Consider the following 12,205-nt stretch of genomic DNA (forward strand, 5'->3'; position numbering starts at 1 on the left):
GTTATAGGGAGATTTATATTCCACTAGAGGGCTTTATAGGGAGATTTATATTCCACTATGGGGCGTTATAGGGAGATTTATATTCCACTATGGGGCGTTATAGGGAGATTTATATTCCACCAGGGGGCGTTATAGGGAGATTTCTATTATACTACATAAACTAGACATTTTTAAGCTTTTATGAAATGTTCATCTTTCAGAAGGAGTAACGTTTAGTTTAGCTGGTTCTGATACCGCTAAAAGAAAAACATTGTACATCCCACTTAAACCCACATAGCAACAATGGGTATCATTCACTAAGCATGGTTTCACAAAAAAAATCATGATTCACAAAAACTTTCATACTAAAAATAAGGGAAAATAAGAGAAAAGATAGAAACGGTTGTAAACCGTCATCAGCAAAAATCACCGGTCTTTTTATCCTTCTCTCTCTTTCTCGAAGACAAAATCACAAAATGCATGTTTTTCTTAGTAAAATAGTTTTAAATGATATTACATATAAATAATTACGCGTAGATAGATTTCATTTTTAAATTCTTTAATCATATAGAGTGAAAGAATAGGACTTGAGATGGCTGCACACTGCATGTCTGTATATAAACTCTGTTTTATTGTGTATAAAGTGAATTTAAGGACTGTGGGGTTGCCTGGACAGTCTGTGGTGGTAAAGGGAAGGTTTCGGGGAAAGCCCTAATATGGAGATGTACTGGGTGTGTATTATGCAAATGAGTAAACTCCTTCTCTGCTCCCCAGATTCCCGAACATTAGGACGTTAAGGTAACGTGCACACGTACGTGTTGTGAATTAGGCAGAAAGTTTTCGTAAGAGGTTCAAATGTGCATATAAATATGACAAATCTACGCAATTATTCGTGAATGAGATTCAGTGTCTTCTGCTTTTCTTCCTGTGTGAGAACAAACCTACAGGTGTCACAGCAGATAGATCTTCTGTCTTTCAGTCACACATCCCATGATCTGAGCTAACCTTTTGATAACCAATTTACTTTTTGCTTATGTTTAGTATTTTGACTATTTACCTCTAAAATGACTCATTTGAATGTAAAATAAGCATTTCCTCAATCAGAAAATTGTCAAAACACTGCCAAAATCTTAAAGGGATTATTGGCAAACAACTATTAATAAATCAAATAACTTGGCACAGTACATGGATCTGGTACTTAATGGCTAATCTCTGTAAACTGTAAAATCATTCCAGATTTGATCGTAATTAAAAATTGTAGACGCTTAGCAAAGATGCCAAAATATGCTTACAGACAAATCTTGCAACCGTTGCCTTCAGTTTGCTCACTGGGTAAAATGTGCTAAAATGCTCAGTGCTAAAAGCTCGATGTCAATCAAACTGACAGCAAAAACATATTTGCAGACCACAGTCACATTCTGCTTGAAAAAGAATCCACACATTGTTTTGTGGAAAAGCAGAAGATTTATTAAACACAACCCATGCTATGGACGGTCAGCGTCCACGTTTGGAGGTGCCGGCCCTCCTTCCTCGAAATGATCCACCCTTGACCTTCTTCCTCACTCCAGTTGACTGCTCTTCATCATCGGCCGCTTCGTCTCTGGAATGACCTCTTTTTCTCTTGTCTCCTTGTTCTTTCATCTCCTGGAAGAAAGAGAAAGAAAGATTCATCAATTCAACATTCCAGAAAAAACTATGTGCATGTTTCTCATGAACAGAAGGACATACGATCCGTGCAAATCTCTGCGCTTCGCTCACTCGCTCCATCAGCATCATAACTTCCTCTTCCTGAGTGGGGAAGACGGGCAGTTTTTTCCCAATCAATGTTTCTATTCGCTGGAAGAGCTCAACATCATACCTGCGTAAACAAAAAACACATTTAGACATTGACATAAACATGAATTACGTCCCTCTGGAATTCCTCCTTGTTTATTGGTGATCGTGACAATTTAAAGGATTAGTTCACTGTCAATTTAGATTTTTATGATAATTTACTCACCGCTGTTGTCATCCAAGATGTTTATGTATTTGTTTCTTTAGTCGTAAATAATTTAAGGTTTTTGATGAAAACATTCCAGGATTATTCTCCATATAGTGCAGTGTTTCTCAAAGTGCGGGGCGGGACCCACTGGTTGGGAATGGAGACATGACAAGTGGGGTGCGACAAATGGGTGGAAATTTTGTCTCTTCTCATCTCTATTAATTACTTTATTATTGACCATACACTCAAAACAAAGCCTTACTTAAAACATCATCACATTGCAAATAAATTGCAAGAATGATTTTATGTCAGAGGTTTGTGACATGGAAAGAAAAGAATACTGGAGATTCGGCACCAGCAGAGAAAACCAAGACAGACAGTGGACCTAAAGTTTATTACCATTTAGTTTTTGGCTATTGGGGACAGGTGGGACTCGGACCTCCAAAGTGGGGAATGACAGAAAAAGTTTGAGAAACAGTGATATAGTGGATTTCAATGAACTGCAAACGGTTGAAGGTCAAAATGACAGTTTCAGTGGAGCTTCAAAGGTTTAAACGATACCAGATGATGAATAAGGGTCTTATCTAGCGAAATTACCGAAATATTTGACTTGTATATGCTTTATAAACACAAATGCTCATTCATGAGTTCACATATTACGTAATTAGGTTGAAAACTTGTAAACACTGACACTGTACTTCCGCCTAAGTCAAGCTTGACCTTCTCAGTGTAATTACGTGAACTCATGAACACAACTTTTCAACTAAAGAAACAAATACATAACCATCTTGAATGACATGGGGATGAGTAAAGTATCATGAAAATTTAATTTGAAAGTGAACTAATCCTTTAACAGTCTTTTATCAAACGTATATCACTGACAAAGAGAGCAGTTTTAAAAACCAACGGCTACTGACTGTGTGACAAATGTGATGGAGTTTCCAGATCTTCCCGCTCTCGCCGTGCGGCCCACACGATGGATGTAGTCCTGAAGAGAATAAAAAACATTTTCACTTTCAGAAAAACATCTGACAAAATCATGTGAATGTGTGTTTGGGGGGGTTCAGTACCTTTGAGTGTGTTGGGATGTCAAAGTTGATAACGCAATCCACGTGTGGAATGTCAAGCCCACGAGACGCTACATCAGTGGCCAGCAGCACAGAGCGAGACTTTGACTTGAATTTGTTAAGAGCTCCAAGACGTTTACTCTAAACACACACAAGCATCAACAACATTAGTGCTGCTCGATAATGACACAAATCATAATCGCGATTATTTTGGCCAATATTCAGATCCCGATTATTTAACACGATTACTCATGAACCTTTAAAACAACATCGAAAATATACAAAAACTTGGCTTTTAAAAACTGAAAAATAAATGTTAAGAAATATGCCTGCTGAACCACTGTAAAGGAAAGGGTGCGCTGTGGATTTATACTACAAGAACCGAGTGGATCCTTGACAAATGGAATGCGGCACAATAATCCTTTACCTCCATTATTTTGTTTTTGTATATTGATGAAGGCCAAAATTGACGATTACGATTTATTTTCGATTAATTGCACAGAGCTACATTTAAATGTACTCATTTGGCAGACCCTTATAACCACAGTGTCAGTGTGCAACTCTTCTGGAGTCTTTACTCCATCGTGCCCCACCATTGTTCTCAAGTTTAAGTTTTAAGAATTTACCTTGTTATCAGTGTATTCATTTACATTGATAATCACAGGAAAAACGTATCTAAAGGCAATGGAGTAACCAAATCATGCCTGTAAGCGGCACATTAACATATTCCACAAAGAAATCCATTTCTGCGCGTATCAGCCACGCAATGCCTATTCATTGATAAACGTTTAAGAGTTTTAAATTTTAAACTAAAACTGTATAAACATCACGTTAAATCCTGCCCATCATCCATCAGGATTAGATTTGAGCTCATGCATAATACACACGTCCGGTGCGACATACCTGCGAGGTGCGCACTGCCATTTTTAAGTCTCAAGTCAATTTCGAGGACAGCGTTGCATATTGCGCATGGCTTTTTTAAAGCTGATCAAATAAATTGAACTGAACTTAAATGCCTATTAATATCAACTTGGAGGAGAGCAAATGTTGTAGGAAGTTTTGACAAAAAGAACTGGAAATCCACTTGTTATACATCAAATTCAGTGGAAATTAATAAATAAAGATCATTCATTTAGACGGAGGTGTCAAAAGCAGGTTTGAAGAAGAATTGGCAGAAAAGTAATGGAGGACTGTTTCACAGTAGAGCTTTGTGTCTCGAAAACTCATCGCAACATTAAAACAACACTAAAGAGCGACCTCTCACTTCCTGATACCAACTTTGAATTACATTCACTGAAACGCACTTCCGTTTCACCAAGAAAAGGATACAAAGCACTGACAGACCGAGTAATTGTAAACACGCCCGTTTCTTGTTAAGCAAAGCCTTCAGACGCAAGCAGACATTTAGCTTGTGTTATTGAACATCCCATGCAAGTTCTGTGCAAGACAAATCTTTGTCAAGTCTGTTGACAAATAAATAAAACAGATGTCATACTAGAGTCCTACATTGTTTTTTTTTTACCTCTGCTTCTTTAATTAATATTCACTCATTAATATTTCATTTTCTGGATGGTTTTAAAGTGCTTTGGATTATCATTTGAAAATGTGAGGGACGCAGTGACTAGAGTGGCCGGGCTATGCCCCGCTCGTGACGCTTACACTGCAAGGGTTTTTTCTAACAACAGATTTTGATTGGTGTGTACCTGACACATCTGTCCATGCAGAGGGATTGCTGTGATGCCGAGGTTTCTGAGCAATAGTGCCACCCGTTGAGTGTTGTTACATGTGCTGCAGAAAACCATGAAGGAATTTCCAGCCAGTTCATTGAGAATAGAAACCAGATAACAATCCTAAAACACAAACAAACATCAACACATTAACACTTGCACAACCAAAGTAGAACTGAGGTCTGAACACAATATACAATCCAAGAAGAGTTAACCAGGCTTGAAGTTTAATGTGGCATTTCATATTTATACTTGGGTTTATCCCAACATAAATCACCAAGCATACTATACTAATAGTGTCTAAACTAACCTAACCTATATTTACATTTAGTCATTTAGCTGACGCTTTTATCCAAAGCGACTTACAGATGAGGAAACATTGGAAGCAATTATAACAACATAGGCAACAAAATACATAAGTGCATCAAACTAGTCCATTAAAGCCTAGCACAGTATACAAAGCTAAGAATAGTGAGGTTAGTAAGTGTTTTTTTTATTATAAAGAAGGAAAGGGAAGAGAATTAGGAAAAATCAATCCTAACCCAAATTTTTATTGGCGTGTAAGATCATAGTGGACATTATTGAGTGCACTCAATCCGGTCGAGGGCAGAAATAACAAGTGGACAACTGATGTACACTCACAACTAGCTGCTAGAGACATCTATCATGAATTTCGGCATCTGAATTCACAGACATGTTTTCATTCGCTGCTTCAAGTGCACTATATTTGACAATTAATAGTGAATAAGGGTATGGGGCAATATCGGTCACAGTCTTATAAAACAGTCAGTTCTGACTTTCACAAATATTACAACGGATGATATTCAGCTATTAAACCAAACCAAAGTTTTCACCCGTGATTGACAACATCAGTAGTAACTGTGAATAGTTTCTACACGAACCTTGTACTTTGATGGAATGAAAATGTAATACTGCTGCAGTTTGTCTACAGTGGCGTATTTGCTGGACACGGTACATTTGACAGGATCTAGTAGCGCTGCCCGCTGGAGCTTCTGAACCTGAAACAAGAGGCACAAGAAGGGATCATTCAATATAATTTGTATTTTTACTAACCAATTTACATTCCAATGCGCTGCGATCGTTGCTAGAATGATCCGAACACTGGCAGCGGCACTCTCACAATGCTATCGCTGCTTCAAACTCTTTGTACCTTTTTGGTCATGGTTGCTGAAAACAGGAAAGTCCGTCTCTCTCGAGGAATCACTTTTAGAATCTTATCCACCTGACAACAGAGAAACACTCAGAGTAAAATATTTGTCATTGAAATTTTAAAATAGCTCGTGGGTCATTATCACAAAACTACTGAAACATCAAGTCAGTAAAGATTTTCATTTAATACATAATACCATAACAAGTGGGTTAGGCAGTACACTAAATGTGGTAATTTAAATAAAGTGAGATTAAAACATTCATTAAAAAACTACTGTATATTCTTATAGATGTTCTCGTATGACAGAATATAAATTTATAATAAAAAAGGGTGGGAAAAAAAGTGTCCCTGACCTTTTAATCTCGTTTTTAAAAAACATACTTTACAAAAAACAATTGTGTGCATCAAATCAATGACACCAACACGTTTAAAGATATGTCAGTGCAAGTCATTTTTGATCAAGACCACATTCAAGTTAGTCTGGGACTAGGGTTAAAGCCCCAGTGAAATCAAAATGAAACTTTCAACACCATTGTAATGGACTTTAGTGATGCACATCAATAGAAATCACAGAATCAAAACCTACTATACAAAGTAATATTTCATTATTCATATTTAGAATATTTTATAAAATCAAATGTGATGGAGTTTTATAAAAGCAATAAACTGTGTGAAGCAGTTCTGAGGGGGTTTTAATGACTCCGCTCCACAACACCCTTAGCCGTTATAAGATGCACTGTAACCCACTGCTTCTTGGGACTTGTTGCTTTATCCTGCAATTGAACACTATGGAAAATGAGTGGGATGAACTGAAGAAGAGGGAGCACCAACATTTGAAGGATCTGGAGAAATTCTGGGAATAATAGCGATAAGTCTAGTTGAAGACGTAGTTTCGTGCGCGGCTGACTCACTCTTCACGTGTGGAGTGAAAACAAGCATAGTGGAAGGCGGACGTGAGGTTAAGGAGGAGCTTGTTGTTGAGGTTAAAGACGCAGCTCATGAACTTTGTCAACCCAAGCTTTGATCCTTAAGCTATGATCACTCCACACACGCGTGCACAAAAGAGTGACGTCGGCCCTGAACAACCAATCCCGTTCAATATGGATAGAGCAATATATATTTTTCCACGCAGGAGCAAGAGATTATTCTTCAGTTATACGAAGCATACCGAAGTGTTTTTCAAGCACGCAGTAACACTGTATCTGCTGCCATAGCAAGAGAACAATTATGTAGGCTATATTACAAATTTATAAAATGCTCAAATTAAAATGTGTATTCGTGTCGATACATGCATTCATACATACATAGTCTACATACATACGTATAATGTGAATGTATAGGCTAAGCTATTACATCCTAAGAAAGATTGATATTCATTGATTTTTAGATGCAACCCCAACTCCAAACGTTCCTGGCAGCAGATCAAGACAAAATATAAGAATATAATTCAAAGTTGTGAGTATTTACCACAACCTTTTATTACTTTTGTGAACATTTAATCACAAACACTTGTTTGCAGCAAACAGAAAAGTGTGAAATGAGGAAAACTGGTGGAGGACCACCCTGCGAATGGTTTCCTTAGATTCTCTTCATCACCGACCACATACAAGTATGTACCACTTGCAAAAAAACTCATGCTCGTTATCGCTCTCATCCCTCCTACCCCGAATTTAAAAGAGTGTGTCGTTCTCACTGAACTTATTTACTTTATCAAGTTACTTTAACATGTTTGTAACTTTATCAGGATTTATTTGCAGTTGTACTGGTAAATTTGAAACACAAGACATTGTTGTTACTTTTGCTGTTTGCACTATTTTTGCCACTGTTGCACCATGGGAGTATAAAGAAATACAGAAACTTTATTTACATTTTAAACTTGTAATTGATTATAATTATTATTGTGTAATTGTTTGTGTGTGGTGTTTTTCAGCAGTGTCACTGAACACAACTTAAACACAACATAATCTGAGATTTTACAGAAGAAAATAATTTATAATAATATATATATATATTATCGTCATTGGTATCGTTATCGCAATAAATACCTGAAATGATCGGGATAATTTTGTTAGGCCATATCGCCCATCCCTATGGGACACACAACTCAAGTGATGTCTCTCTGATAATGGCAAGCAAAGGAAAGTATATTTCTATAATCATTAATCCCCCTAACACAGAAGATACAGAAGATAACCCAGTGAAACCTCAGACCTCCTTTCCTCTATTCATATTCTTGACTGTTCCCTCTGGGAATGTGATATTCCCCCAACTTCAAATCGTTTTCCTTCAATGAAATGTTGGAATATTGTAGATCAAAATGAGAAACAATGCATATTTATTTTTTCACCCGCCTTTGCTCATATTTACCAAAGGTGACATTAATAGTGGAGGTTACTGTATGTATGAAGAGAAAAACATTGGACCAGAAAGTAAACTTTGAATCAAGTAAGAATGAATACACTTCATAGTCTGTGTGTGTGTGTGTGTGTGTACCTCAGACTCAAAGTCCATGTTGAGAATGCGGTCGGCTTCATCCATCACCAGGTATTTCAGTGCTCGTAGATTGAAGCCTTTTGTATTCTCCAGGTGATCTAACAGGCGGCCTGGAGTTGCTATAAAAGTTAAAAAGAAGCAATGAGAGCAATCCATGAATCCTATATCAATATAAACATGCATGTATGTATAATTATATGCATATATATATTAGTGCTTTCAATCGATACAAAAATAGTCACGCTTATTCACAGATAACATGAATGTTTTTCAAAATACTTTTTCTAATAATTTCACATTTAATCTCCAAATGAATGTAGAAATAATAGATTCCTATAACAACATCATTTTATGAATGAAAGCCAACAATCCGATATTAGTACTGCAAGTGATGTCTGCATTAAATTGATGATTCTTTATTTTAAAGGTGCCAGAGATTGTATTTATCTAGGGTTAGTTGAATAATAAGAGGTCTGAACATGGAAATGACCCATCGTGAGCCTCAAACACTATTGTTTTCTCCATTTTATGTAAATCTAGTGGTTGCTGAAAAAGAGGCAAATCCCAACACAACACCGGCTGTGAGGTTACGCCCCCAATGGCAGCTGCGCAGACACAAGTCTTTTTCATGCAGTTATAGTCAGGCATCTTCTTTGAACAGCGCAAGCTGCACAATTATAAAGTCAAATATTTTTGCACAATTAACATGAATTATAGCCGTTTAACATTGAAGTACAGTATAACTGAGAGCTCTCGTGTCTAACAGGTTCTAAATGTTTTATTGATTCAAACATCAAATACAGAACGGAAGCTACAAAACACATTGATTTCCTCTTTTCTTTTGTTCTCTGATGAACATTACTGACAGGAGTCACAGCAGCAGGATTATTAAGAACGCGGCCCCTTTAAGAGTGGTCTCTCTACGCAGATCTGACGCCCTTGCCCATTTGCACAACTCTTTGTATTTATTTAGGGTTTTTATTTAACACGTTGAAATCTGTGCTTATGAAAATACTAGACAAAACAGGCATAATCTTGTGTGTTTCTGTTCATTCCAGAGGCGCTGTCTGACAGAGATTCACTGTATACTGTATACACCAGACAAGACCGCCGTCACATTGGGCAGCGTCCCACAACTAGAAGCCGTATATCTACATGTTTAAAGGCCTTTGCATTAATAAGAGCGTGATTGTATTATGTTACTCTAGACAAAGGATGACAGAACAAACATTTTCTATCAGCTTCTTTTTCTGGAGCTGTGTCTGGACAACAAGAGATTGATCGAATGAATTCTTACCAATGACAATATGAGGTTTCTTAGCAAGAACCAGTGACTGAGACATCATATCAATCCCACCGACAATAACAGCTGAAACAAACAAATCATTTCATCAATCGCTCCGACTATAACAGCTGAAACACACACACATCATATGATATCAATATGTTGGTACCCGTCTTGACTCCGATGCTGGAGCCCAGAGCCTCAAACTGTTCAGAGATCTGAAAGGCCAGTTCTCGTGTGGGGGTCAGTATGAGCGAGTGCAGCCGCTGCGCAGACGTCAGCAAAGACTGCAGGATGGGAAGAGCAAACGCTCCGGTCTTCCCTGAACCTGTCTCTGCAAGACCGATGACATCACGACCTGAAAACACACCCACATAAGTACAGAGTCACAATAACTGAAAGAAAGATCATTATATTCAAATCTAACATTGCTTGGTATGTTTTATTATCTTTGTAAAATGGAATGTTCAAAGAATGAAGTGATTGAAGTCGTTTGTCTTAAGGCTTTATTATTTTATTAAAAGCAGATATGAAATGACTGTTGAGGTATGAGGTTCCATTCAATCCGATCTGTTGTGTTACCCAATGATGTTACTCTTAAGCTTCAAACAGGACTAACTAACATCATCCACGTCATGTGTTTAGATAGCTTTATGAGAGGAATAAATAATGAAGAAAGTCTGTGTTTCTAATGCATTTAGCCAGAGACTAAAGGAGGATGGGTTAGATAAAAGCACTGGAAGCGCTCGGTGTTGTGCGTCATTCCTACACAATGCATAACGCATCTCTTCTCTTTGTGTTTCAACTTTGGGAGCAAAGAGCCCTGAGACATCAGAAGGAGAAAGTGCTTTAAGTGCATCATTCTGCATCCGGGACGCTGGTGAGTGAAGTGCATGACTGTAAATAACCCTGAAGAAGGAAAAGTGGTCTCACCACCCTAACCCTGTGTTGTGTGCTTACCCTCCAGAGCCACAGGAACAGCCTCCACTTGGATCTTAGTTGGTTTCTTCCATCCCAGATGATCACAAGCTTCACAGAGAACTTCAGTGACTCCCTAAAACACACACACACACGTTTAGATTACTATACTAGTGGGGACATTCCATTGATTCAGGCGGATGATATATTCTATCCCCTAACCCACGGGACAAAACCCTTATAACATGTGCCAGACATAAAGAAAAATCTATTGAGCCTTTTATTTAGTCCTCAGAAATACAGCTAAACCAGCCCACACACAAACTGTATTATTAGCATTTTCATTATTAGCTTTAGCTTCCATTTCAATTGAATAACAGTCGAGAGGAATCAATCTTATTAAAGTATATCATGTTATACACATATAATCGATATGCCGAACAAGGTTCTTTTAGTTTCGTCACCAGATCTCTGAAGCTCTTGTGTGTCTCTTCTGTGTCTTCATTTGTTTCGTCTTCTGCTGTCTGTGTGTTTGTTTTCTCATCGCGTGTTTCTCCCTCATCCGCCATGTCAGCTGCCCGTTACCCACGTGTTGCGTTTGAGACTATCGCGCATGACCGGAAGTGGCAGGTTTGGTGTTCGACGACACTCGCATGGTTTGGACTAGGGTACAGCTGCCTCCACTGCGCATGCGCACTACAGTACCCTAACAGCACTGAAGCCCACTCATGCCAATGTCACCCAAATACACTCGCTGGTAAGGTGATAGAATACATCTCTCTAAAGCTGGTGTCTTTTGGAATAAATGATGGATATTAAATGGCTTTTCTGTGTGGTTGAATGATTTACTAGACTGCTCATCTTCCCTCTCCCTGAATAAATGATATAATAACATCTCTTCTTGACTGAAATTGTTTGTGTTGATCATTTGTCAGCGTTCTTTGTGGTGCATTTACTTGAAATAAAATCATTGATTATTTATTGATAAATGACTTAAGCATCTTTATGTGAATGTCTGAACATGAGAACTGTAGATGTAGCTGCTCATCCTGAACTTTTCCTGAATGAATTCATAACATTTTTTTACAGATAAAATCGGTATTGAGGGACAGGCACTTCAATGGTTCAGATCTTATCAGACAGACATCAGTTTGTCCATTTATATTGAGAATCATCCAATCTAACGCAAGTAAATTATGGATTACCTCAGGGATCGGTTCTGGGACCCCTGCTGTTCTCCATATACATGCTGCCCCTCGGAAACATTATTAAAAAACATGGAATTAGCTTCCATTGCTATGCAGATGATACTCAGCTATATATCTCATCAAGACCAGATGATTCCTCCCAGCTATCCAAATTGGCAGAGTGCATTGAAGATATAAAACATTGGATGACCTGTAATTGACTTCTTTTAAATTCTAATAAAACAGAAATATTACTTATCGGACCAAAGACACGCAAACCAAATATTTCTGATTATAAACTGCAAGTTGAAGGATGTACTGTTACTTCAACAAATACTGTAAAAGATCTAGACGTTATATTAGACAGCAACCTGTCATTTAGAAATCCCATCTCAAA

General features: G+C 37.7%; 1 protein-coding gene across 1 annotated transcript; it reads right to left on the minus strand.

Moving 5' to 3' along the window:
• Nucleotides 1-531: 531 nt before the first annotated feature.
• Nucleotides 532-11,265, minus strand: ddx47 (DEAD (Asp-Glu-Ala-Asp) box polypeptide 47). The gene is made up of 12 exons (XM_079457209.1): nucleotides 11,086-11,265; nucleotides 10,664-10,757; nucleotides 9,873-10,061; nucleotides 9,716-9,787; nucleotides 8,419-8,537; nucleotides 5,926-5,997; nucleotides 5,657-5,773; nucleotides 4,731-4,877; nucleotides 3,031-3,168; nucleotides 2,878-2,948; nucleotides 1,708-1,837; nucleotides 532-1,623 (listed from the first exon to the last, which is right to left on the minus strand). Exons 1-12 carry the CDS (start codon nucleotides 11,188-11,190, stop codon nucleotides 1,474-1,476), a joined length of 1,404 nt encoding a protein of 467 aa, XP_079313335.1. The 5' UTR covers nucleotides 11,191-11,265; the 3' UTR covers nucleotides 532-1,473.
• Nucleotides 11,266-12,205: the final 940 nt, after the last annotated feature.

Source organism: Barbatula barbatula, assembly GCF_947034865.1.
Source record: "Barbatula barbatula genome assembly, chromosome: 5".
Taxonomy (NCBI): Eukaryota; Metazoa; Chordata; class Actinopteri; order Cypriniformes; family Nemacheilidae; genus Barbatula; species Barbatula barbatula.